We start from the raw sequence: 26,853 nt of genomic DNA on the forward strand, positions 1-26,853 counted from the left end.
TGCCACTAGGTGTCTTATAGTGTGTTTGGTTCAAGGAATCACCTCATCCTAGATGAGATTGTCCATCATGAATTGATCCTATAAAATTTAGTAGGATGACCACATTCTTCATGGTTATACTATTTCATGGTTATACTATTTAGTAGTTTGTGAGGGATGTTGTGAGGGATCAACTCATTCCATTCCACAGACCAAATAAAAAAAGTGAGGAGTGAGAAGATAAGGCACGACTCCATTCCTCAAACCAAACACCCTATTAGTGTCTAGGTCAAAAGTATCCAGGTTGTCCAGGTTAGATGATAGAAAACTTCCAAAGTCACACATGAAGTTGGTGCTGTGTAATGGTTATTTTTTTTCTTGTACCTCTCCTACTTTGACGGATAATTAATGATGAGCACAAGTGAAATCAAAGTGCACAGAACGTTTCCTCTAAAAAGGATGCACAGGACGTAATTCCAACACAAAACTATTACACCCTGTTTGAATGTAGATATTGTAGTCCAGAATTTGGAATTGGTATTGGCACCATCAATATTGCTGTTTGGATGATCTGAGAATTGGAATTGGAAACTTACTTCAATACCAAATACCAAGGGGTATTTGACCAAGGGGTATTTAGCGAAGGATGGGGCGATGCGACGAGCTTGACTGGGTGGAGGCTTGGACGGTGGAGATGGGATACACGGCCAAGTTTCAATTCATTTGCACATCCAAACAGGAATTGAATTGAACTGCTTCTCAGGATTCCAAAAGACAATACAATTGTCATCCAAACAATAGAATTCAAATTCTGTCTATTTCAATATCATGGCTGATTTGGTGTTGAACCTAATTCAATACCAAACCCTCCAATATTGACATCCAAACACACCCTAAAAGAATTTGCCAAAATCATGTCCTGAATGGAAGTAAAGAGCTGCCATGTGCTGAAAATTGATACCTTGGCGATTGATGAACAAATTTGGGATAAACTGATGAAATCAGAATAATATATCTAAATTAACGACAAACTAATTAACAATATATTTACCCACAGATCACGACTTCCAAACTTGAAGGCTAAAATGAGCAGTATATAATTTGCAAGAAACCAAAACACCATTTTAGCAGCATAGGCTATTATGATTGGGCTATCTTCTAAGCATTACATACACATCAACTGATGCTTAAGATCAGTATCAAGTCACTTGACTGCAGGAATTAGTCCGCCAGACGAGCCACCAGAAGGCCCTTTGCCATGGAAAGCAGATTGCCTCTCTGGTCTACCAATCGGCTTTGGAGGCAAGGGGGAAGCAGGCACTCCACTGTTTGCATTTGAGTCATCACCCTTCAGGCTCAGTTCTGACATATTGTAAAGGTCTTTGACGTTTAATGGAGGCGTTGAGTGCACGGCCACAGGCTTGACTACCTGATGTGGAGCTTGTGCTGCACCTGGTGGCCCATAGTAAAAAGGAACATAACCGTAGCAGGGTACTGGAACAAATGCTGGGTGGTAGTATGGAGGAGGAATCATCATTGGATAAAGATAGGGTGGCATGGCTTCTGGCATAACCACCCCTGTTTCTCCAGCACTTGAACTTGAGGGAACTGAGTCCTGTTCCATAAGCTGAGGTGTAACTACTGGAGCTGTAACCGGAATTGGAACTTGAACTGGTGGTGGAAGTGAAGCAGGCGCTTCCACAGACACAGGAGGAGGCGCCACAGCAGCAGGAGAGACCACGGGGGCAGGAACGGCCCCAACAGGCTGTGGATCATCTAAATGTTGTTCTACTTCTTGTGAAGATGAACGCGAGAGCGGCAGCTGATCAGAAGACTGACAAGAAACACACAAAAAACAGATATAATCAAATGATATAAGAGAGGCCCAGGAATAAATACTTCAAGAATATGGAGTTCATGAGTCTTAATTTACAACATCCCATTACTACTGCATGACGACTTAAGAAGTCGACAAGTATTCATATTAAAGAGGAAAGGAATAAGCATAAGTAAGTCAAGTGTGAGCATGCAAAAACAACATAACCTACAGAAGCATGTAGGTAAGCACAAGCAACTGCACACAACTTATTAATGCAACAGGTACGGCAAGAAAATGAATTAAGCATGTGAAAACACAGAACCTATGCAAGCATCCACAGCAACTGAAAACACTTGCTAACACAACAAATACCAACAAAAAGAAAAGAACATGAATTCTTACGCAAGTGCAAGCAGCTGCACTTGTTTGCTAGATGCACCTACGAATACATTACCAAGAGAAGAGAGGAGTTAGAGCGATGCTCACGTCATCAATCACCATATCGAAGAGGCTTGATCTTCTCTTCCTTCTATGCACATTTGTTTGGCGATTGAAATACTTCTGTGCATGGCTAGCAACTTGAGTAGGAGTCCTCGAAATAACGTAATTACGGGATATACCACGCCAATCACCCTTCCCTAACTTATTCAAACCAAGTAGAAACTTTTTGTGCTCCTCTTCAGTCCATGCCTCGCCTGTCACCAAAACAAAGAGAAAACATGACATTTTAGCTTACACAAATTGGACTGCAACCAAACAATGGTATGAAACATAGTGTAGAGTGGCATTAGCAACATGCCCATCATGATGGACCAGAAAGGTTACAAAAAAAAGAAGACAAATAAGGAAGGAAAAAGCACTTCAAACAGTATTTAAAGGCACATAAGGGAGTACATGACACATGTCATGAATATGCAACCAAATAGATAATTAATTAAAGAATTCAGTTTTGTTTTGTGGCATGTAACACAGCGTTTGGTCAACCAAGTCACCAATGTCCAATGACACCAAACTTAAATGGCAACATCAAAAGCGCAAAACGTAAATACGGTTACACAATGCACAAGCAGCATTCCAACATGCAAATTGTATGAAACCGTAACAAAAGAGGGAAGAACCTGAAATAAACCAAAACAGATTAAAGAAAAAAAATTGTGGACACGAAGCATCAAAATCACCCCCTAACAACAAAATGCAACGGCTTGACATTAGCATTCAACAGAAACCAGAAAAAACAATATATGTTTCAGCAACTAACAAACCTTAATCTCCCCCACCAATTCCTCTTTCACAATCATGTAAAGATTTCAGAGCACCTGACAATTCAGAAACAGCACGACAACACCAAACCTCCTAAATCATCCCGCAGGCAACCGAATGGAATCACGAACTGAAAGGCAACGGGATCGAATCACGACGCAAACGTCCAATTTCAACAAAAACGTTAACCTACGATTCCCCTCTGCCTCCCAACGATCACGCAGACGAACATCAAAATCGCACCATTTTTCACACAAGAATTCAAGCACGAAATCGCCCAAAAAAACTAATCTTTTTACGCCCTACTAATTCAAGGACAGGAAAACAGAGATTCACCAAAACCCTGCCCCCCAGCCCTCTCACCTCGCTTCTTGTGCGGGCGCTCCCCGTCGGAGCCGTAACCCTCCTCCCTCCCCCCGCCGCCGCTCCCCTCCGCCGCGAGCTGCGCGAGGTTCCCCATGCTGGCGCTCTTCCTCATGGGCTTGTCCCCGATGCGCACGCCGAAGAGCTTGACGGGCCGCGCTGTGCACGTGCGCGCGTTGTGCCCGTGGTGCCCGCACTGCGAGCACCGCCTGGGCCCGTCGCCGCCGCCCCCAACGCCGGCCGCCGGCGCCGCCGGAGGCGCGCCGTCCCGCATCATGGTGATTGGACTGGAGGATTGGCTAGGGTTGGTGGTGGGTGGAATCCCTTTTTTTTTGGTCCCTCACTCCCCGGATTTTTTTTTTTATCCTCTCCCGATTTCTTTTTCTTTTCTTTTTTATTTCTGGGCGTGGTGGGGTGTCTTTATCTGGGGGCAGGAAAAGAGGCGGAGCGGGACACGGCGCGTGGTGATGAGCTGGAAATTGTTTTCCAACGGGTGCAAGGAATTCTTTTTTTTTTAGTGGACAAAATAAGGCGTTTGGATTTGGCTGGGGATATGATATGGGAGGGATTTTATATTGTGAAGCTGCAAAATTTTATATCTGGATGGATTGATTGGTTACCATGGTCGTCGAGCCAGGCAGGAGATATAGGTTTTTAATTGGTTTGGATTGATGTGACTAATCTGGATGGTTTTAGGAGTATATTAGGATTGGATTCGGCAAAAAAAAAATAAAAGAAACGAACAGCTGCTGATGTTGATATATCTGTATCCCAAAATAATTTGAATTCTTTATGGATTAATTTATATGGAACTTGGGAAGATTGGTCTTGGTTTGAGTTGGTTTCTTGGTCAACTATAGATAAAAACCCTTGTTTCAATTTAGAGAAAAGTTAGGGGCTTTAGGCCTTAGGCCGGGTGGTAAATTTTGCATGCCTTGCCTTCCTGGAAAAAAAAAAGTAAATTGTGTTATTCATATAACATTTGTTATCTAGCGCCAATTGTGGATTAGATTATGGTATGGCTACTCTCTCTCTTAGTGTAACATTTGTTATCTACAACATTGGATTATGTTATGATATAGCCACTCTTTGTAAATTCTTAAGCGGGATCACAAACTCTCAAAATGGAAACCTAAGCTTTTTAAACCTTTACATGACGTCCTAAAATTGACTTCAAGCTGTCTTGGCCGTCAAGTAATCTTAGTTCCCCTCAATCCATTACCGAAACAAGAAAAAAGGTCGGCTCGTCTTCACCTCCTTAATAGTTTGAGCATGAAAATAGGTTCGGAGGCAAATAGCAAATCATACACACAAAATGTTATTTTGCAAGGGTACGTGTGCTAAAGAAGACAGCTCCTTTTCCCTCACCACTGGCTTCTTTTCCCATAAGATTCATTGATCAATAAGAGTTTTCTTTCCATAAACCTTATTTTGCCTATAAAATATCCACCCGTTAGTAAATTGAGCATAACTTAGCTGGTAAGGTTCCTTTTGGTGGAACCTGCCCACCGGGCAGAATTCGAGTCCTCGACTCGATACTGGTGCTCGTATTTATCTAAATTTATTCCAGGATTGAACCGGCGCTAATCATCGATAATTGTACTTATAATAAATAGTATTAAATACGATTTTTCTGATCCGATTGTGTGGGTGCCGAATGAGGCCACTTGTAAACCTTTGGCAGATTCCAAGTCAACTTGGATGCTGGATGGATCTTGTATAAAGTATATAATGCAAAATCTTTGTTTCAGAGACCAAGCGGCTCACGCATGATCGTGAGAGCCACGCAATGATACATGAGTGGGTGGGTGATGCCTCATCGTCCACGGAAGGAAAAAAAAAGGAAAAAAAAACAACGGACCCCGCTGCCTTTGGCTGTCGCTTGACGGCGACGGTCTCTTATCCGGGAGACGTCCGTCGTGGCGTCTTGTATTTTGTCTCTGGTCGGAGATGGCTCTTGCGCCTCCAAGAACCGTCTCCAATGGCGCGCGCGAGTCACGACTCACGCGACTCACGAGGCAGCGTGTCCGCACGCTGCGCGCGACGTCGGCTAGCTGCCGTGGCGGGGTCGCTTTGCCACGTCGACGTTGGCACGTCGTCGGCTCGTCGTTGTCGCCTTCGGATAGCGTTTGGCCGGTTGCAACGGTGGGCCAAAAACCCGTAATACTCAGGCCCAGTAGTCAGTATACTCGCGGGCCGAGGTCGAAGCCGGCCCACGGGGCGGGCCCCCTCTGCTTCCGCCTGGCCCAGATCTATACTCGCGGGCCGAGGTCGAAGCCGGCCCACGGGGTGGGCCCCCTCTGCTTCCGCCTGGCCCAGATCCAGCCTCGGCGGCGGCGCGTCACCTGCGCGCCGTCGGGGTCGGGGGAGACGCGTTAGGCAACCGGCCGCGCCTCCTTTCCCGTTGCTTCGTCCGGAAGCAGGAGGCTGCAGCCCTGGCCATGCCGGTGCGGTACTGCGGTGTGTCCCTTCCGCTGCCGACACCTCACCGGTTGCCGCCGTCCCCATGAACTTTAGGAAGCTTCGAGATGCTTCCCGGGACACGTGGCCGGCCCACGTAGAGCTGCAGCTGCTCGAGCACGTTCTTGGCGCGTCTTCCCATCCCATAGACGCGGCATCGAGCGGCAGCGGCTACGAAATCAGGGGAAACCCAGGGGGCGTGGCGCGAAAACAGCCACCTCTCCCCAAATCCACGCACGCCGGGGTGGTCGACGTCGCCGCGACGCGACGCGACGCTTCCATCGGTCCCTCCCCACCTCTCCGGCTTTCCACGACACGGGCTCCCTGCTTGGCTGCCCCACCTGCTCTCTGTTTCTTTCCCTTCCCCGCGAGGCTGCGATCCCACCACCCCCGCGCATCCAGCGAGCGGCGGTCGGAGAACATGGGCGGCGAGGACGACGCGCCGGCGGTGCGCGCAGAGGAGTCCGTCTCGGGGGGCGTCGACGTCTGGAGCGACGCCGTCTCCTCCCACGACCCGGACCACCTGCTCGTCATGGTCCACGGCATCCTCGGCAGGTAAATCAAAACGCATACCACCTCCGCTCTCCGGGGGGCCGGGATTCGTAGCTGATTCGAAGCCGCGGCTGCTGGAATGTGCTGGTTCTGAAATCGATTGTCGCGGATTGGTAGTTTGGTACGGAATGTGGAGCGGCGGTCGAGCGAGGGGTCCCCTTCGCCGCCGCGCCTCAGCTCACGGTTCGCAAAATGGGGAATTTTGTCTTCGGCGGAGGCCGTCTTAGAGCTGGAAGCCGGGGGGCATGTGCGGTCCGGTTGCGCAGCTGGTGATTGCACATACTCTCTGAGCATTGCGTGTTTTTGCTGTGCTTTGGCGGTAAAACCAGATGGTACATTTTGCATTTCGGTGGAATTTGTTCTAGAGCCTGCGGTTGGGGGCAGCGGCCTGCCGATACGACATTGGGTCTGGTCTAGCGTGCTGCCTTTTTGGCTTGTGGTAGCGTCTACGAAATTGGACTACTGGCTCACGTTAGCGTTAAGGCCAGCTGACAGCTATCTTTCCTGCTCCACTTGAGAGAACCATTTGATTAGTAGGAAATGGAAATGACTACGGCCTCTGCATAAGTATCGGCCTGTTTCGTTACAAGTTTTTTCAGCCATCCAGCTGAGCAAATAAACGGGGAACAGCTGATACAGATATGAGTAAAAATAAAGGGAAAGAACCATTTTTTGATACAAAAGCAGTTTGCTTTTCTTAAGCTAGGCGTTTAGACTTTAGCGTATTCTGCTAATATATTAGCAAAATGTTCACAATCCTTCCTTCAGTATTCAAGCTGCTATGATGAATAAAAAGATTAATGACCCACTGTTACAATGAATAGATAGCTCCGCTAAGCATCTAATTTAATTGCTCCAAACCTGAAATTTCCCATGCAGTATAGGCAGGGTCAAAGATTCCTCTACAAGGCACAAAGTAGGGGACTATTGTTTGTCATTGGTTACATATCCAAGCATATGCAAAGCTGCAAGTTGTTTTGGTTAGGGTATCTGGTTGTTCTCTGCAGCTGAGAGACTGATCTTTCTCATTTATATATGGTGCTCATGTGCAGTGAGCATGTTTATAATTACATTTCCCTGAACTTATGAACCCCTTCCCTTATTTTTCTTTTGTATTTTCATTCACTTGGCTCTTTTTCTTTGAACAGTACTGCTGATTGGCAATATGCTGCTAATGAGTTTGTAAAGCAACTCCCTGACGATGTAATCGTGCACTGTAAGTTGCGTCACTTTGTACTATCTGTTGCCAAGTTTAGTTTCTGTTGCATTTAATTTTTGCTTCAATTTCTTATTTCCATAATTATGCTCTTTCCTTGTTTTATTTGGAAACAGATTTTTCTGTGAAATTAGCAAATATGATACATTGCGTTGTGCAGATGAATAAGCTGACCTAGGTGATTTGGCATTTAGAGTAACAATGACAGTGACACAAATTGCTGTGAACATTTTGGCTTTAGTGTTAAGATCAAATTAATGTGATTGATCGGCCAATGAGAATGATTCTTTTTTCTTTACTGACGGAGCTGACACAATTGCATTTCTTTTAGCTTTGTTCCATTCTTAACTGTGGGCAAGAACTTGTTGGTCAGATCTGCATGCAGCTTTGCTGCATCTGGGTAGGCCTAGTTTGGAACATTTTTTCATCATAAAGCAAATTCATTGATTTAGAACAAGGATTTTTTGGGAAATGTAGCCTATAAAAGAACTCAATTTTACTACTGTGAGCTTATATTTGTGAATGTTTCACCTCATATATGCTCATCTCTATGTTAGAGTACCTGTAAAAGAACTAACTACTCTCATTGATGCTCGCTATTTGTGAAGAGTTTATCCAAAAACTTTGAGTATTTCTATGTGATTAACATAGCGTAATGCAAATTGCTCCCTTTCTGAATATGTAACTTGAAGGAAGCTGTAATATTGGTTAGACCGCTTATCCTGCTTGTCTAGCTTGCGATGTACAGACTTATTTGTTCCATTTTGCAGGTAGTGAGAAAAATTCATCAATGTTAACTCTAGATGGAGTTGACGTCATGGGGGAACGCTTAGCAGATGAGGTAAATATTGCAGGCAGCTAATGGGTTGATAATAAAAAATACTAAGAAGCTAGTTGTTGCTTCATAGTATTTTTTTTTATTAAAATTTTATTCTGCCTCAAATTGTTATCTGGTACAATCCCTATTGTCTGAAAACAAACACACATGTTTAGATGCTCACTTGCGTTCTCCTCTTACTCAGGTGCTTGATGTTGTTAGTCGAAGGCCAGAACTCACCAAAATTTCTTTTCTTGCACACTCCGTTGGAGGATTAGCTGCAAGATATGCAATTGCAAAACTTTATCGACATCCAGATGGTGTGTCTGATGGAAATACTAAAGGAACCATCTGTGGATTGGAAGCAATTAACTTTATTACTGTAGCAACACCTCACCTTGGTTCACGAGGAAATAAACAGGTTCTGCTTTTGACTGACTCTTTTACGGTGATCTACATATCTCTAGACTCTTATTTGTTTTACCACGAAGATGATACCTGAAAGCTGATATTGTATCCATCTTCAGAACAACTGAGGAATCATTTGCTCATGTCCTCTATAATTCCAATTTTCTGCAAAGAAAAGCTGGGTGTTTCTTTTAATGCTCCATACATCAAGAGTCGGACTAGAAGCTAGAATATATGTAGAAAGAGTAGATGCTAGCCTATTTCTTTCACTGTCATCAGAGCTTTCCAAGCATAGGGAAGGGCCACACAGAGATGGCTAAAACCCTCCAAACCTTTCGTTGAAGAGAAAAAAAAAACATCCTTTTCTTTTACTGGAAAAACTCACACAGCTGTTGCCAGGCTTCTTGCCTTTTACGCTTACAACCACTAAAAACTAAAAGGTTCCAAAATGTCACTGTTTTCTCCCTACCTTGCTTGGAGTAATCTTACCCAATCATGTACCTGGAAATCTCATCAGAATTTCATTTGGCATACAAATCTTTCAGTCCTGCTCCAGTTTGTATGCAAATTACAATAAGCCATTGGCACAACTCATCTCCACTTTTCATTTGATGTGAACTTCCTCACCATTGCAAATTAGGTCCCCCTCCTGTTTGGATCCCTTGCGATGGAAAAGGTTGCTTGCCGGGTCGTCCATTGGATATTTAGGAGAACTGGCAAACATCTCTTTCTAACTGACGATGAAGAAGGGCAACCACCACTGCTGCAGCGTATGGTTGAAGATCATGGCGATCTCTACTTTATGTAAGGTTTATCTTGCTCATCTGTTTTGCATTTTTGTTCTATTTCTAGTCCCAATAATATATTGTTTAATTTTGCCTTGCCTATTCTGTGATAATTATACTAATAATGTTCTACCTGCACCTTTTACAGATCTGCTTTGCGAGCATTTAAGAGACGTGTGGTGTACGCAAATGCTGACTGTGATCGTATCCTTAGTATTTGCTATATTTACAATTTTCTTTGTGGTGTTTATACTATTTGTTTTATTTTTGTATGCTTTTGGCTAGGCTCTTCTTTAATGCATGAAATCAGATATTGTTGGCTGGAGAACATCATCTATTAGAAGAAACACTGAGCTTCCTGAGGTATTTTACTGACTTCATAGCTCTGGGTACTGTCTAGGAAGGACTATGTAGTTTTCTATAGCACCATTCTCATATGGAAATGCTTCTTTTACTTCTGATCTGCAGTTGGCAGTATCGTCATCTGAGAAGTACCCCCACATTGTACATGAGGAGTACTCAGAAGAAATTGATGATGAGAAGTGCCAAGATTCCATGACAGACTGTAATTTGGACATTCTTGAAGGTAATTTTCTTGAGTTGCATGCAGAATACTATTTTCCTTTTTTTTCCTGTTACAATTAAATGATGCTTCAGTGCTATGTGGAAAAGATGATATTGTTTCGTTATCTTTAAATGTGGATTGCCTTAATATAGGTTTTAAAAAAATAAACTTACCAGATTAGTCTTGTGAACAGTGAGGCAGTGAGCCACTGTGTCATGACATTTGTATTAGTGTGGCAAAGGTACTGGCTTTTGTGATCTTGCCACCAGGTTATAAGTATTTTCATTTTCAATTGGATAATGATGTGGCATCTAAACTGTTGTCATGGTTTTGCTAATTTATCCCCATACCATAATGAGCCTGTCCTGAACACCATATGTACTGTGGGACATTTCACATGGTGGCAGGCGTGCTGCATATGGAAATCCCTTGATTCATGAGCAACGAGGGTAGGGCGTTGATATTAAATCCTAGGGTAGTTGATCTGTTTTGAAGTTCCAGACTGAAGGAGCACCTAAATTGGACGACTAGAGGACTATGTCTATTTGTCATACGTGTGGAAGAATTTACATATTATACATTGACTGTGACCATGAGGCTTACTTTTATTATTAAAGTGCATATCTCATAGTTGCGAGACATGGAAATGTTGTCTGAAATCTGTTAGTTCATGGAAGCTGCCTTTGTTGTCTTCTTAATGCTGTTAGCTCAAATTGTTTTTATGTGCAAGTCCTCTGTGTTCTTTAGAAAGCATAGTGATGACTTGTTATGATTCCATTGTTTCACATAGGTAAGTAACAAGATTCATCGTAGCTTTAGATACAGCAACCCGTGTTTTCTGACTGCATCATCGTTTTTATTTGATATCATGTGCTATTGACTTCTGAATGTAAAAGCAAGAACCCTGGATGTTAGTCATAGATAATTAGCAAGAAGGTCTCTGGTTTCAAAACAAGTAGTTTCATGACCCAAATTCAACATTTGACTGGATGACCGCAATCCTGGTGTTGCATTGTAAAGGCCATATTGGTCCTATATTTCTCACCATGTTACTGCTTGCTCACTATATAACATTGGACCTGGAACCTAAAGACTGATTTTTTTGGACCCTTTGTTTGTGTGATAGACAGTTATCTTTTGTTATCTAGTATTGCATTGAAATGCTTTTGGTGCGCTTCTATGTTTATTCTAGTTGTAGGCAGTAAGCTAGAGGAGTCATGACTTCTATGGCACGAAACAGTTACATAACAAGAATATGTAATGTAATAAAAAAAAAGTCTACTGCAAATTAAAGATGAACCAACAGAACACGGTGTGTATGCAGCTTAGAAGCATGGTTATATGTTGTTGTTGTTCTGAAGCTTAGCTGCTTAGGAGGATTCGTGGAGCTGACACCTTAGCGAAGTCCAGTTCATTTGTCTGAAAATTCTGCACATGCATTTTGTTGAAGCGATTGGAATTGTAGTGTCGTGGATCTAACAGTATCTCCTGACTCTCATCCTGCAGAAAAGATGGTGACGGGTCTCCGAAGAGTTTCGTGGGAGAAGGTGGATGTCAGCTTCCAGTCGAGCATAACGAGCTTCGCAGCGCACAGCATTATCCAGGTTTCCACAATCGGCTTCGCTCCCTTCACTATCTTCCTTCATGTACTAATATGCAATAATCCTGCGGTGCAACCCTGTGAAATCATCAAAACCTTCCCTCCTCTTGTTGTTACGTCAGGTGAAGTACGCGTTCATGAACGATGGAGCGGACGTGATACAGCACATCATAGATCACTTCCAGCTCTGAGAATGTCCCCCCTGGCGGTGGTAGGAGAGAAGGTTTTTTTTTTCCTCGTTGACACTCGGCACGTACGTTCGCTTGGCGTGCTGATCCAGTAGCTAGCAGCCGCACGGCAAAATACGGAGCTGCCGAGTGCAGATGCTGCTGAGCTCATAGTAGTATAAGATTAGATTTCAGCAGATGCTCTGTCCTTGTGCCACGTGACAATGTGTTGAGACTGTACATAAGAGCAGTTCCACAGAAGGGAGCAGAGAAAAATAGAGAGAGAGAACATTAATGTTGTACATGTATGATACATTTGTGCAAGAGAAAATCGAAACCGTCCGTCCGTTGATGCCTGTAGTGTTTCCCCAAACTCTTGCAATCCGAAGGAGGAGGAGAAAAGGAAATGGTTCCACTTTGCCGAGCCTACACGTGGAATGATTACCGCTCCGGTAACTGGTGTGCGTGCACCGGCCATTGCTGGAATTCGCCGGACCGGATCGGAGCGGAGGTTCCGCATGCGCGATCCGTTCACAACACAAAAGGCGGTCTGAGCAGGAAGCTCGGGTGCTCTGAAACGGCTGGAAAGGACAGTAGACTACTGACCCAGAACAAGAACGCACTAGCGCCGACATGCCCGCACTCCTCTGTGGACGCGCACGCACGTACGTACGCGACAATACTGGAGACCGTCGGCGGCGGACCAGCCGGAGCCGACGGAGCAGCCGCGCAGTACGGCCCGTGCATCGAGGGCACGAGACCGTCACGTCCAGCGCTCCTACGGTGTGTCGCGTTCCCCCAACACGCGGCACATTGAAATACTCGCCGGTGCGTTCCTGCTTGGCTGTGAGAGCTCCGCGTTCACAAACAACAGCTGCGGGGCCGACGACGACGACGCGGCCGACGCTAGCTGGGGGTTGGGCAGCGGCAGGGCAGGTGCTTCCTAATCCTACGCGTCGCGTGCGCGCGCGGGCCGCGGAGGACGGAGGGTGTGTACGTGCGCCGCGCCGCCGGAGATCCGATCCCGATGCTAGCTGCCGTTGGTGCCGGTCAAGTCAAGCGGAATACAAGTACAAGGGCCGCCGGGGCTCTCCTCGTCGTTGACAACCGATGATCGTACGTGCAGGCGCCGACAACTTGGGGCGACTTTTGGCCAGTCCCTAGTCTCTTTTCCATGCATCAACCCGACCGAACAAAGTCTCTGGAACTGGTAGGCTGCTAGCTGCTTTCCCCAATTGATATCTGCGGAGCAGCCATGCCAAATTGTCAACTACTGTATATTTCTCTTAGCGCGTTTGAGTGTAGGACGATCGTTGTTGTACCAAAGTGTGTGTAATTACTCTGCTTACAAAGTGCGCCGCTCCTCCCTCTTTGCAAAGTGCATGTACTACAAAGTAACTCCAATAGTTTTCCAAAAAATTCTTCCCAAAACTATATATTGGAGGCTCTTTCAAAATTTTTTCCCAAAAAACATATCAACCCACAGCAGATCGCTCATAACTGACCCCTAATATTTCAAAACAGACCGTAACATCATAATTAGACCTATTGGACTGCTCACCTCCCCCTCATGCATGCACCCCCCTCACAATCTCCAGCGCACCCTCATCCTTCTTGTCCACCTGTTCTTCATCCTCACTGCTTGAGGAAGCCTCACTCGACTCCTCTTCACTACTCTCCGACTCTTCCTCGTTGCTTTCCTGCTTCACCTTGCCGCCTGACACCGCGGTATTCATCTCAACATCAGCAGGGGCGGCAGCCATCTCCATAGCAACCGACATCCTCTTTCACAGCCAAATCACCAAATCCCTCTGACACCATCTCAGCCTTCTCTCCGATTTCGCCGCCGCAAAAATCCCCAGCCTGGCGGAGCGACTCGTCCACCTGGATGGGCTCCGCCTTCACACCAAACTCGCAGGAATTGTGCGCCACCGAACCATCCGAGACCTCTCCAATGCTGTCGGCGCCGGCACGTGAGGAGCCGCCTCCTCCTCGGTACATCCGAGGCCCTTGTCTGGGCTCCCAGCTCGCCCGACATGGCCGGGTCGAAGTCCACGAGCCACTCCTCGACGGGGTCGAAGCCGACGCATGTTGGAGTCCCGGCAAATCTCGCGGGAAGAGACTCTCGCGCGCGGGGAGGGGGCGATTGGGGAGTTGGTTGCTTCGAAAATATGTGCGGCGACCGGACTCTGTTTTGGCGTCGCAAATAGTTCGAAGAAGTTTTTGGAGCTGTTGGAGTTTTTTTCTCCCTAAACGAGATATTAGGAGTAGGATACAAATTTGTTGGAGTTTTTTTTTCTCCCTAAACGAGATATTAGGAGTAGGATACAGATTTTTTTTGAGTTGCTCTTAGATTCGTTCCAAACCAAACTTCTCCAACTTGAACCCAATCAATATGGGGAAGGAAAAAAATGACACTAATATTTCCAACACCCAATTAACGTATCCCTTCGATGGAGTACCTTTTGTTTTTTTAAAAAAACTTAAAGCGAATTACTGTGCGATTACTGTGGTTGCTCCATCGTAAACGCCATACGGATACCATACGTTACGGAAGCGCGCGCGACGACCATGACGACGACTAGTCACGCCAGGTCGAGCCGGCGGCTCAGCACAGCGCCATCTTAACCGCCGGCCGGTAGTCCTTGTCTTCCTTTGGGCAACAGCAAATGCAAACGCATCACTGCCGGGCGGGCCCGTGACCCGGAGAGGGACGTGTCCTCCCGCCCTGCACAGCGACGTTGATTCTTCCGTCCGTGGGCGCAGCTAGCGCAACCAGTGGTACCGGCCGGACGGACGATTTCCAAGCTCCTTCCAACCCCCCCGGATCGGACCCCGGCTGATCGTCCGTGGCCACATGCACAGAGGGAAGACGTACGCCCGTCGCCCTTGCACTGCACTGGGGGTCAGGATGATATGATCAATCCCCCCGCGAGCATTGGCTAGCTGCTGAACTCCCGGCCCGGAAGGCAACACCTCGGTCAGTCGCCGTGTCCCGGTAGCCCGGGAGCCGACCCGGTCTCTTCCTTTCAGCCGGGGTGGTAGCGAAATAAAGCTACTACCTCACTCCATCTTTCCCCGGACTAATTAAGAGGGACAGCAATGTTTTGGGATAACGAAGGTGTAACCGGCTTTTTGCATTAACTAGCGATGCGCATAGGCATGGACAGAGGATTGATGTACCCAGTGGCGGAGGCAGGATTTTCACCCTAGGCATTTATTGTAGAAAGACAGTGGTATTTCTTTATCGGGATAGTAATTGTTGGACCTCTATGCATATATGAATACTAGAAGTATATATATGCTAAACATTTTATCCAAAGTTAGGGGTATTTACGTGAATGGACGTACCCTTCTAGTAGATTAATTTTTACACAGATTACTGATCTTAAGAAATGATCCGGTGCATATAGATAGGGACCGTTCTTGTAGAATACAAAACCACCATCTTCTCTCCTCTTCCACCCGCGATTCATGTTACAACTACGAAGGGCGTGCTTCTTTTAACGACGGTATTATGCTTGGAACCTATTTCCTCTTTTTCCAAACGAACAATGTATTTCATTTTGTTAGGATAAGACTTTGACCCACGGTTACTTGACTAGCGTATTGTTTATGTGATGCGAAACCATAATTATATGCAGGGGAGGACCTATATTACTCTGTTTGGAACATGTTTCCTTTGTTTCAAACTGTATAATGTATTTCCTTTTGTTAGCCCAGATTACTTTGATTAACATATTATTTATGTGATATGAATTATATGTAACATTGTAATAACATTAAGTTTTTAAGCAACATTATATATGGGTTGAGTAATTATTGATTACAACTATGTTTAACGATTCCACTTATCAATTCAAACAAAGGAGGGTACTACGTAACATCACACACTTTCCAACAGGTGTGGGCCTATCCTAGAAGTCTAGAACCTAGCTATATTTTCCGCTTATATTGGATATATGCTTCTTTCCGTGGGGATCATCGAGATTGTCCCCATAATTGATGGCTAGGGTGGTTGTCCCCTAAAAGACTAGGGCTATTTGAGGGATACAGATGCATTATTGGCATAGAGACAATCAGAGATAATGCAACAATACCACTATGTTTTCTTTGCCTCCATATTTTTTTAATTAAATTGTTGATATTGTGTGAATTGCATAATCTTTTTTCTTTAGAACAAAGAAGATGCTTTGAGATATCTAAAATACCAATCTCTCCGTCGAAACACTGAAAGGATTCTTTTTAAATTCAGTAGGAAACAAATTGATCTATGTGAAATTCTTGTGAAAATTCCAGCTGGTAGAACCAGGCCAAATGGTGCTACATCTACAAGGGCAACCTGTTCCACCATGTAGTAAGAACACAACAGGTGATGTAACACTATATGCAGTAACCAATTAATCAGTTAATCTCTCTTCATCTATACAATGTTTTCATTTACCTACCAATTCATTGTTTGGTATATCCACCAACCAACAACAAGACGTCGTACTTTGTACTTGGTAAAAGTCGCGAGCGACCAAATGTACCAAAAAATAAGTTAAAAAATTCCCCAGCAAGTCAACCCCCATTATCTGTTGACCAAACAATTCTCTTGCCGCCGCCGACGTTTGCGAGTCCAGACGAGCTCTCAATCGCGTGATTCGCGTCGCCGTTGCGGCCGTCAGTGCACACACTCCACCACCGTGCTCGCCGCGCCGGGCATGTCGACGCGGCCGAGCATCGACGAGCCGGGCATGTCGGCACCGCCGTCGAGCTGTATGCGCATGTCCTTGGCCTTGCTCATGTACAGCTGCTTGACGTTGCCGCCCTGGTTCTTCACCAGCCGCAGGATGCTGCGCTTGGCGTTGTCCCGGAACGGGCAATGCGAGCCGAGGAAGCCGTCGACGAGGTGGATGTAGGCCTCCAGGTCGTGGCAGCACGCGTAGTCGGCGTCGGGCCGGAGGAACGGCGACGCGCGGCTGTCGAGGCGGAGCTCGCGGCCGACGTCGGCGTACCCCTGCAGCGGCAGGCGGGGCGGGAACCGCGGCACGACGTCGTGCGCGTTCACGACGCGGAGCACGCGCGCGCCGCGGGCCTCGACGCGCGACGCGAACGCGCGGTTGCCCACCCGCGGCCCGCCGAAGGAGAACACCGCCACGGGAGCCTTGGCGCGGCCCGCGACGCCGCCGGAGAGCTCGTCGGCGATGAGCACCGCCAGCGCCGCGCCCAGGCTGTGCCCGGTCACCGTGATGCTCACCTCCTCGCCCTTGTACTGTTCGAGTAGTCGGCGAACCTCGGACACGACCATCTCCGACAGGCTCGGCGAGCGGTCGCCGGCGGTCTTGTAGAGGTTCCAGAAGCCGCATTCGACCTTCGCCTTGGAGTATTCCGGCGAGGCGTCGGCGTTGCTGTCGGCGGCCGGGACGAGGCCGGCGCGGACGTTCTCGGCCCACTCGAGGACGGTGCAGGTGCCGCGTAGCGCGATGACGATGTCGCGGCGGCCCATGCGGCGGACCTCGGCGGGGCTGTCGCAGACGGCGACGTAGCCGACGAGGCTGGTCCGCTGCGCGGCGCAGGGCGCGGCGGCGGCGAGCCAGGCCGGGAAGCCGGCGGAGGAGGTGGCGAAGAGCGGCGCCGTCACGCGGTACGCGGCGTCCTGGAGCGGGACGCGCGGCGCGCGGTGGCGGTGCCCCGGCTCGGCGTCGGGGCGGGACAGGAAGGCGCCGTACGCGGCGTCGACGAACTCGCCGTACCGCACGATCTCGCGGCGGAGGTCCGGGTGCAGCGGGTCCAGCAGGCCGCGCCAGCCGTCCTCGCCGTGGAGACGGCGCCACACCGCCGCGATGTTCCCGCGCGGCGAGGGCCCGTCGGGCGCCACGGGCTGGAGCAGCCGCTCCAGCCGCCGCGGCGACATGGCCGGCGCCGCGGAGTCCTCCCTCAGGGCCTCGCCCTTGGCCCGCGCCAGGAACGGCAGCCGGAGCAGCGGCTGCTGCCTCCTCTTCGTCCCGGCGACCACCGGTTCCACGGCCGCCGGCGCCGGCGCCGCGCTACTCTCCAAGGCGGCGCCCCGGTTGCGGAAGAGCTTGTCGAGGTTGGCGAGGTGCACGGTGTTGCCCGGCGCTGCGGCGGCGGCGACTCTGGCGGTGGCGGTCACCGCCGGGCGGTGGAGCGTCAGTGACGGCGGCGCCGCGGCGGTGGACATGCAAGGCAGAAGTGGAAGTAGTCGCGGTGGCAAGAGAGCGGCATACAATACAAATCGGCAACGGCGGCGAGAGCCCGGCAGAGGAGGTGACCCGACAGTTGCGAGCTCGATCACCAGGGGCCCTTTTATAGACGGCGGTTGAAGGTTGAAGCTTGTGCTGAGCGAGTCAACCCCGCACCTTCCTAGGCGCTTCTGTGTATACGGGCTTCTTTTCTCTCTTTTTCTGTAGTGAATTAGTGACGATGACGAAAAAATCTTCTCTTTTTCTTTGCGCCAAAGCACTATTCCGTAATGCAACGATTTTGTTTCTTAACATTGTGACGTGATGAGTTGTTAATTTTTCTACGACGATGTTTTGATGTGATTTATTTCTTTTCTCTTTTAAAGATCATGGGTTTTTTTAAGCAACTCCAATAGTCTCCCAAAAATTTCTTCCCCAAGATTACGTATTGGGAGCTCTACTAAAAATTTGTTTTCTCCAAAATCATGTCATGCCAGATCTCTAATAATAGACTCGTCAATACTTCAAAACTGACCACGTAAGCACGTATGGCCCCCTGCAATTAGCTTCCCCCTCATAATTTCTTCAGCGTCGGCCATGAATACGTATGAGTGCTCTCTTCTTTTATCCGTTCATCCTTACCCCGGTCGTGCTTATCCTGACTTTCTCCAGCCACGGGATGTTGCATCCTGCCGACTGCCGTGTAGCTTCCACCATCTCCTAACGCTGCTACTAGCTTGCTGCCTCATCGCCGACGTGATCCCTAACTGCCTCCCCATCGCCATCAGGCCCCTACCACCTCCTCCTCGGCGCCGCCGCGCTAGCCGCCGAAAACCCCCATGGCTGCCTCGGCTGGCTCGCTCGCCACCCCGCTAGTGCCGTCGCGTACGTCAGCTTCGGCACGGTCGCCGCACTGCCACGTGACGAGCTCCGTGAGCTTGACTACGGGCTCGAGGCCAGCGGTGCTCCCTTCCTGTGGTTGCTGCAGGAGGACATGTGGCCGTTGCTCCCGCCAGGGTTCCTAGACCGCGCCAAGGCGACCAGTAACTTCGGCCGGATCCTTGTGCCGTGGTCGCCGCAGGTCACCATGCTGCGGCACCCGTCGGTGGGTGCGTTTGTCACACACTCTAGCTGGGGATCCATCGTCGAGGGGATGTCCGGGGGCATTGCCCATGGCGACGATGGTGTGCCGCTCTGCCACCCCTTCTTCGGGGACCAGCAAATGAATGCACGTGACGTGACGTGGGAAAGGAGTGCAGTGGGCGATTGGGGGAGGAGAGACCACACACAAATAAGTGGGGCAACGGGATCGCGATTGGGGTGGGCGAAAATATGCGGAAGGTTTGGGGGAGCTATTGGAGCGTAGTTTTTTTTTCTTTTTCTCCCAAATTAAGTTATTAGGAGTAGCTGTGGCTTTTGGAGTTGCTCTTAGGCATGTACTGATGAGATGCTGACATTTTGTTTCATGAGCTGAGTCATATCCATGCTACTCACTCTGTCCCAAAATACAGATACATTTTTCTTAAAGTAAAACTTTTTCAATTTTGACTATAAATAATGAAATAATCATATAGACTAATAACATAAAAATGATATTATATTATATAACCTTTCTAAATTATTTTTAGAGATATAGTTAGTCAAAGTTAGAAAGCTTTGATTTTAGAAAAAGCTAAAAGTAGCTATATTCTGGTACGGAGGAAGTACTATTTTTTTTAATTGTTTATGTTGTCTTTGTCTCGATAGAATAGAAGATGTGGATGCTGGCATCGGTTAATGGCTCTGGATTTGTTAGTTCTGCATCATTATATTTAATTTTGGGTACTGGATGAGGGTTATTTATTTTGAGTTGAGCAGCCACCCCTACTACTCCAATGATAAGATGGGATGTGATGCTGCATCATTGGCTCCATTCTTGTGCATGCTTTCGTATAATTTTCTATGTCTATGTTACAATTATGCGAAATTAATTTTATTATGCGAAAAATACTAGTCTTCGCGAGAATATATACTTGATCGAGTGACCTAGGCGACATGTCTGCGTCTTATCTATTTTTCATATTGGTTTATTTATTTTCTTTTCGCAGCCAAGCTTCTTTGTGGCTTCTGAGAGCAGCAGTCACACACCTTGTTTAAGGCTGCTAAGGAATGGCATCATTTGTTCCAACAATTTGCATCAATGTTTAGCGTATATGTACACTGACCGAGTTCTGGTTCCTCTTCAGAGAAAGGCAGCTGATCGATTAAGGAAAAAAAAGCTAATTGTTTATTTTTTTTTAAAAAAAAAGGCAACCGGCAGTTGATCAGTCTTCAAAGAAGAAGAGAAGACAGCTGAAAAAGCAGTTTGTTTTTTTTAGAAAAAAGGGAACCGGCAGCTGATCGAATTTCAAAAAAGAAGAGAAGGCAGCTGATTCAAAATACATTACTGATTCGTAGCCCAATATTTTTCCCCCTTCCACCAACAACTTTGCTGTGATCTTGACTAATGACTAGATTGAGTAAGCAGCTAGCTGTTGCTGTGGTTGTTGCATGTTGGACCAAATGACCACACTTACGTGATCTGCAAAGGCATGTAATTTGCCAACGGCAAGAAAGATTCACCAATACACAACAATACTTTTTAAAAGTATCGTCTCCGACATCCGTAGGTGACCAGAAGCTCGATCAGGATGGCTGGTATGCCGGAGCAAGAGCAAGCAACTTGGCTTGCAAGTCTCCAGTTCTTGTATATCACCAGCCAGCTGGACGTACTTCCTTTTCGGTCCTTGTCGTCGGAATTCTTTGCTTACACGTCCGTGGGACCATGGAAGTATGGCACCCTTTTCCGGTAATTTCCAGTGAACTGCTGCAAACATATATGTGGTGCAGGCTTCTTCATTTTTCAATTTTTTAGATAGATCAAGGTTGGTTGATTGATAAACTTTAGTCAACACAAACCTTGTGAATTTGGATTTTACTTGTTTGAATTCTAGTAGCCATATATTTTTGTTTTGGAAGCACATCGACCCTCATGTAGTCACATGGAGTACTATATATCATTGTGAGATTTAGAGAGAAAAAATTACATCATTTATCATTCAATTATAAAAAATGAACCTCCGCTATCAATAAGAATATTAAGTTCTCCTTAACTTAAAACCTTTCCTGTTTCACAAGACAAGATCCAGAGCCTTTTACTTTTTGGTCCTTCTGTTATTACACTGGTCTTGACGACTGTTCATACGTATGGACAGAACGCACAGAAACACTATGACGACAACACGATTGGAATGGAGGAGACATTCGTGCGCGTGCGTTCAGCAGTAGTCCACTATACGAAAAAGGCTTGGTCAAGTGATTAACAAAGGGTTTACTGATGATCAAGTTAATTCAATTTCAACACCTAACCACACTAAGATGCATATATATAAGGTTACAGTTTACTTGTTCCAAATGATATGATAACAGGTTTTGTGTACATTGTACTACTGATTTGTTGAGAGCTGCTGGAGCACCGAGTTAAGAAACAATTAGGACTGATCGAGGTAAATCAAGAAAAAGCAGCTCATCATTATCTTTTAATGAAAATTTGCAGTATTGAATCATTCAGCATGTATCCAAGAGAAAACTTTACACAACTAATTAAATCCTAGCCTTTTATGTTGCAAAAAGTCCACTTTCACAGACACAAGAAGGCACATCCTTCTGCTCACTTATCCTTTTTATATAGTTGTACATATGGACCAAATTGTAGAGCCACCAGACTACTTCACACTGGTCTTGATGACTGTTCATACGGATTGGGTCCTACAAAAACACCACATATCCTCTTTTCAAGCTAAGGCAGGGAAGAGAAGAGGCGGCATGCATACGACTGTGTATACGTACGCCAGTCCACTAAAAGAAACGGCTTGGTCAAGCAATAAAAAAAAGGAATTTACGATCTGATCAAATTCGTGCAAACACCTACCACCCATACTTGGTTACGTAGCCGCTGTTTTATTTTTTCAAATGTTTCCAGTGTACGTGTTCCGTTGGGAATGTCCAAGCTTACAAACTTGTTCCATGGAAATGGTATAAAATACGGTCAATTCTTTGTACCATTGTATGTCTACTTGACCAGCCACACCTACCTACCTGTGCGAGGTGACCCTACCTCAGCTGGATTCTGATTCCTATACTTGGACTGGAAATCGTTGCTGCTGCTGCCTCCTTTACGTCTTGGACTTCGTCATACGTAGACAAGGTGTTTACGCAATACTATCTCTGTTGTGGATTATATGATGTGTCCTAAAAGGCATGCGGTCGAACTTTGATAGTTAATTTAAGAAAAAAAACTATTTCGATTATTCGTTGTATGGTCGTAAGGTTTTCAACATTTTTTTTCATAATATATTAATTTCACAATTTATCATTATGATTTTGATATAAAAGTAGCTGCCAAAGCAGTAGGAAAGGAATTATGAGGAGAGAATTTTCAAAATTTTGACTTGGCAAAGTCTTCTAGACTGTATTTTGTTCCATGATTTTTTTCTCTTGAAATATCTTATATAGGTCAATTAGAGAATGATGACAATAGTAAAAAACATTTAAATGCAATTCTAGTGATATTACTTTTGTGCCACTAAAAATATATATTGTTATTAACCTAATTGTTGGTAAAATGTTATAAAAAAATTAATATATCTTTATAATTCTGTGCAGAAAGGAGTAGATGCATTTGGTGATTAGCTAGGTTTGACAGCATACTAGCAATGTTAGCACCGTAATAAACCACAATGCCGGTGGAAAAGTAACATAATCAGAAAGAGAAAGGAGGACTCACCGTACCTGCCCAATGTTTTGCTATGAAATACTCTGCAATAAGGCTTTATCCTAGTCAGTCAATGAATAGCCTTGTGCTTCTGGAGCAAGTATACTTTGTTAGTCGTGGGATCAGTTCCCTTACGAAAACTCTCCGGACAGATCATTGGTGGATTCGAGCATAAGTAAGAGTAATCTGAATCTCTGACTCGATGCGATGCGATTTGCTTGCCATCCTGCGCACGAATGGAAGACTGGAATGCGAATAATTTTCTTTGGTTTCACCTAGCTCCAAGACTGACTATTAACTGCTACCACCTTTGCATAAAGCCAGTCCTCTGCGTGCAAGCACGACAAGTGGAACTTAACTACAAACCTAACGTACCGACAATGAAAAAACTTAACATCTTTCAGGTTGAAATTTAGCATCCCGGACATCGCAGTAGCTGGTATGATCTATAGGCGTACGTGTGTGGTGTCAAAACGTCTATGTTTTATCCAGAAGGGTAAGTTGATGAAAAAGATGGACAATAAATTTATATTTCAACACTGGCTCCTCATAGGGAGGCTTCAATAGGAACATACAACAATTATTTTATCAAATTTGATATCATCATATGGAAAGATGCAATGTATACATCAGCGGTCTCATAGTTGTCTTATACAATGCTGTGTATGATTTTTTTTTCACGATTTGGAGGGGAGAGATTAGAGGGACGGAAAAAAGATTGTTGTTTTACGAAGCAACCGTTAAGTTAAATTGTAGGACTATGAGATAACACATTCACCATTGTGTGAATTGCCGTTGCCATTCAACTCATAACTTTCCTTCTTCTACCCACAATAGGAGATTATATAATATATAGTTACTACTTCCTCCGTCCCAGAAATTAGTTATGTTTACACTTTTTCTAAGTCAAACATTTTCAACTTTGATTGTGAATAGAGAAATAATCATAGAGACTAATAGCATAAAAATAATGTTAGTAGATTTATCATGAAATCAACTATTATAATATGTAAATTTTTATTTGAAATATATTTTTTTGGAGGTATTGTTGGTCAAAGTTAAAAATACTTGACTTTTGTAAAAGCTAAATGTAGCTATATTTTGGGACGGAGGGAGTACTTACTACGAGATAATTTAAAAAATAATTTATTATCGTGATAGTTTCTGTCAAGTCATTGTTGGGGAAAAGGACTTCGGGTGGTGCCCCCTTCTTTTTCTTTACAGTTCTAATCCCTCTTTCTCTAGAAGTCATTGGGTTATCGCGAGAAGTGTAAGTATGGTTTTTCGGGGACAGACGGCGGAAGCGAAGTGGCGACTTCACGAGGCGAAGCAAGCGGGAGTGAAGTGGCAACTTCGCGAGCTGGAGCGAGCGGGAGTGAAGTGGAGACTTCATGAGGCTACTTCATGAGCAAGGTAGCCTGAGACCGCTCAAGCTAGGGTGCGGAGTCAAAAGGCGGCGTCATCGGACTAGGCAACAACAATGCGTTCAGGGAAAGGGCGAAGTGGCTATGTCACTTCGGGGCTGTAAGCTGGCATGAGCTTAGCTGTAAAGTGATGAGTTGTAAAGAGTGTGGGTAAAGTGGCGTAATGTTACTGTAATGCCCTCGAATATGCTTTGCATAAAGTGAAAAAGGAGGGTGATGTATTGTAAAGTGTAAAAATTACGGTCCTATAAAATGGGGCCGTCATGAATGGAAATGGATACGTTGAGATGGATGGGGAGATCTCTCAAGCTCTCCAAAGTCATTCTTAATCACTTGTCTCTCTTGTCCTCTACGTTTTGTAAACTTGTTGGCCCCCCAACAGTCATCTTAAGATCACACTGCTTAGCTTATAAGACAAAATCAGGTACTTGCTCTAAGATTCTTGATCGCTCTCTAATCATATTCTCAGCTGACAATCCTCGGATCAAGGCGGATATATATACACTAGTGATTTGCGCGCGCCCATGCACGCGTATACGTAGAGCCTAGTGATTATGTTTATGAGCATAAATCACTATTGGAATATAAAAAATATTTGAAATGAAAAGGACAAACTTGGTTAAGCTACATCTTGAGAGTACCATCCTTTTTATCAGGTGAAAATTGGAAGCTTCATTTGAACAATCAAAATTCACAACAGTCATCAATTTTAATCTTTTACTAAGCACGTAAACCAAGATTTTACATAGTAAGTAGATGATGGTATGGAGCGAAACTTCAAGATACAATGGTTCCTTTGGCTAGACACGGGCCAAATTTACAGCTTTAAGCCTTTTATATAAGCTCTCGCAAAATCATTGGGAAATCATTACCGATGCATAAGTTGAAGATTTCAATGGAATATTTGACCATAATACAAAGCTGAGGACTCCTAAAATCGGGAAGCAGTTCAAGGGATAACAACTAAAATGCTAAATTAAATTATTGTCATGACAACATTCAGATGCTGCATTGTGCTCTCAGTATGCCGATGGACTGATGGACACTGGCAAAACGTAACAGTCCAAGAAGTTCTGCCTGCATAGAAGGGCTATGTTTCTTTAGTTAGTCTATCCTGATATACGACAATATACCAGAGTCAATTATTTATCGCTAGTTATCATGCAGCCTAAAGAAGAAACAATTTGCACATCTGGAATCCACGAAACAACAATTTTTAATGCAGGGTTGCATTCTGCATGGCAACATGATTTCCTGATAATGCGAGACCTCTGTAATGCAAAATGTTAGTAATATATTTGGAAGGGTGTGATGATCTATTGATAATGCGAGGATCTCGACGAAAAATGCCTAGTAATATATTTGGATGCGCGGTATGATTTCTTGATAATACGAGGACCTTAACACAAAATGCCTTGCACAGTGCTATGCCACTAGCCATTGGATGGCCGTTCTGTAAAACACGAAATGCCTACTAATATAATTTGAAGTGTGTGATGATTTCTTGATAGTGTGAGGATCTTAACGCAAAATATTTTGAACATTGCTTAACCACCAGCCATTGGATGGCCATCCGACGGTTCCTTGGGTACTGCTAAGCTACTTGCCATTAGATGGTCGTTCTGTAGTAATTAATGTGAGGACCTTAACGCGAAATGCCTACTAATATAATTTGAAGCGTGGGATGATTTCTTGATAGTGTGAGAATCTCAACACAAAATATTTTGAACATTGCTAAACCACCTGTCATTGGATGGCCATCTGACGGTTAAAAGATTTTTGGCCGACGTGGCTAGCTTGGCCAGCCGCCGACTACGTCAGCTTTAGGGGGTGTTTGATACCAGGCGCTAAACTTTAGATGTGTCACATCGGATGTTCGGATGCTAAGTAGGAGGACTAAACATGAGATAATTATAAAACTAATTGCAGAACCCCTGGGCTAATTCGCGAGACGAATCTATTAAGACTAATTAATCCATCATTAGCAAACGGTTAATGTAGCACCACATTGTCAAATCATGGACTAATTAGGCTTAATAGATTCGTCTCACGAATTAACCTCTATCTGTGTAATTAGTTTTATAATTAGACTATATTTAATACTTCTAATTAATATCTAAACATCCGATATGACAGTTGCTAAAATTTCCGAACAACCCTTGATATATATGAATGCCTAACTGCAGACTGGAAACTGTAGTCTGCCCGTTCAACAAGCACAAGATGTGACGCCGTCCTACTTTCCAGATGAAGGAAGGTGCATGGCAACTGCTCATGGCAGCTGCTACAGCCTGAATAATCCTTCGTCCCAGCTCAGCTTTGTCGACTCCTCGCAGGTCCAGATTGGGTCACCGGCATCAGCCTACCGTAAGTAGCTGGCACCGGCAAGATGTTCTTGCATACCTCATATGCCTACACTACATGCTTACGTGTATCCTGACGTTATGAACGATCTAAT

General features: G+C 45.5%; 3 protein-coding genes and 1 pseudogene across 3 annotated transcripts; 2 read left to right on the forward strand and 2 right to left on the reverse strand.

Moving 5' to 3' along the window:
• Positions 1-948: 948 nt before the first annotated feature.
• On the reverse strand, positions 949-3,823 carry LOC101760048 (transcription factor MYBS3). Its single transcript, XM_004972813.3, has 3 exons — positions 3,422-3,823; positions 2,285-2,493; positions 949-1,813 (listed from the first exon to the last, which is right to left on the reverse strand). Exons 1-3 carry the CDS (start codon positions 3,696-3,698, stop codon positions 1,184-1,186), a joined length of 1,116 nt encoding a protein of 371 aa, XP_004972870.1. The 5' UTR covers positions 3,699-3,823; the 3' UTR covers positions 949-1,183.
• Positions 3,824-5,881: 2,058 nt separating this feature from the next.
• On the forward strand, positions 5,882-12,347 carry LOC101760450. The gene is made up of 10 exons (XM_004972814.4): positions 5,882-6,436; positions 7,582-7,649; positions 8,420-8,490; positions 8,672-8,887; positions 9,515-9,678; positions 9,808-9,863; positions 9,970-10,022; positions 10,128-10,245; positions 11,731-11,828; positions 11,947-12,347. Exons 1-10 carry the CDS (start codon positions 5,928-5,930, stop codon positions 12,013-12,015), a joined length of 1,422 nt encoding a protein of 473 aa, XP_004972871.3. The 5' UTR covers positions 5,882-5,927; the 3' UTR covers positions 12,016-12,347.
• A 3,916-nt stretch (positions 12,348-16,263) lies between these two features.
• LOC101760866 (phospholipase A1-Ibeta2, chloroplastic) lies at positions 16,264-18,388 on the reverse strand. Its single transcript, XM_004972815.4, has one exon. The coding sequence runs from the start codon at positions 18,176-18,178 to the stop codon at positions 16,658-16,660; it is 1,521 nt and encodes a 506-aa protein (XP_004972872.1). The 5' UTR covers positions 18,179-18,388; the 3' UTR covers positions 16,264-16,657.
• A 388-nt stretch (positions 18,389-18,776) lies between these two features.
• LOC105914543 lies at positions 18,777-26,770 on the forward strand (annotated as a pseudogene).
• Positions 26,771-26,853: the final 83 nt, after the last annotated feature.

The sequence above is a fragment of the Setaria italica genome, chromosome VI (genome assembly GCF_000263155.2).
Source record: "Setaria italica strain Yugu1 chromosome VI, Setaria_italica_v2.0, whole genome shotgun sequence".
Taxonomy (NCBI): Eukaryota; Viridiplantae; Streptophyta; class Magnoliopsida; order Poales; family Poaceae; genus Setaria; species Setaria italica.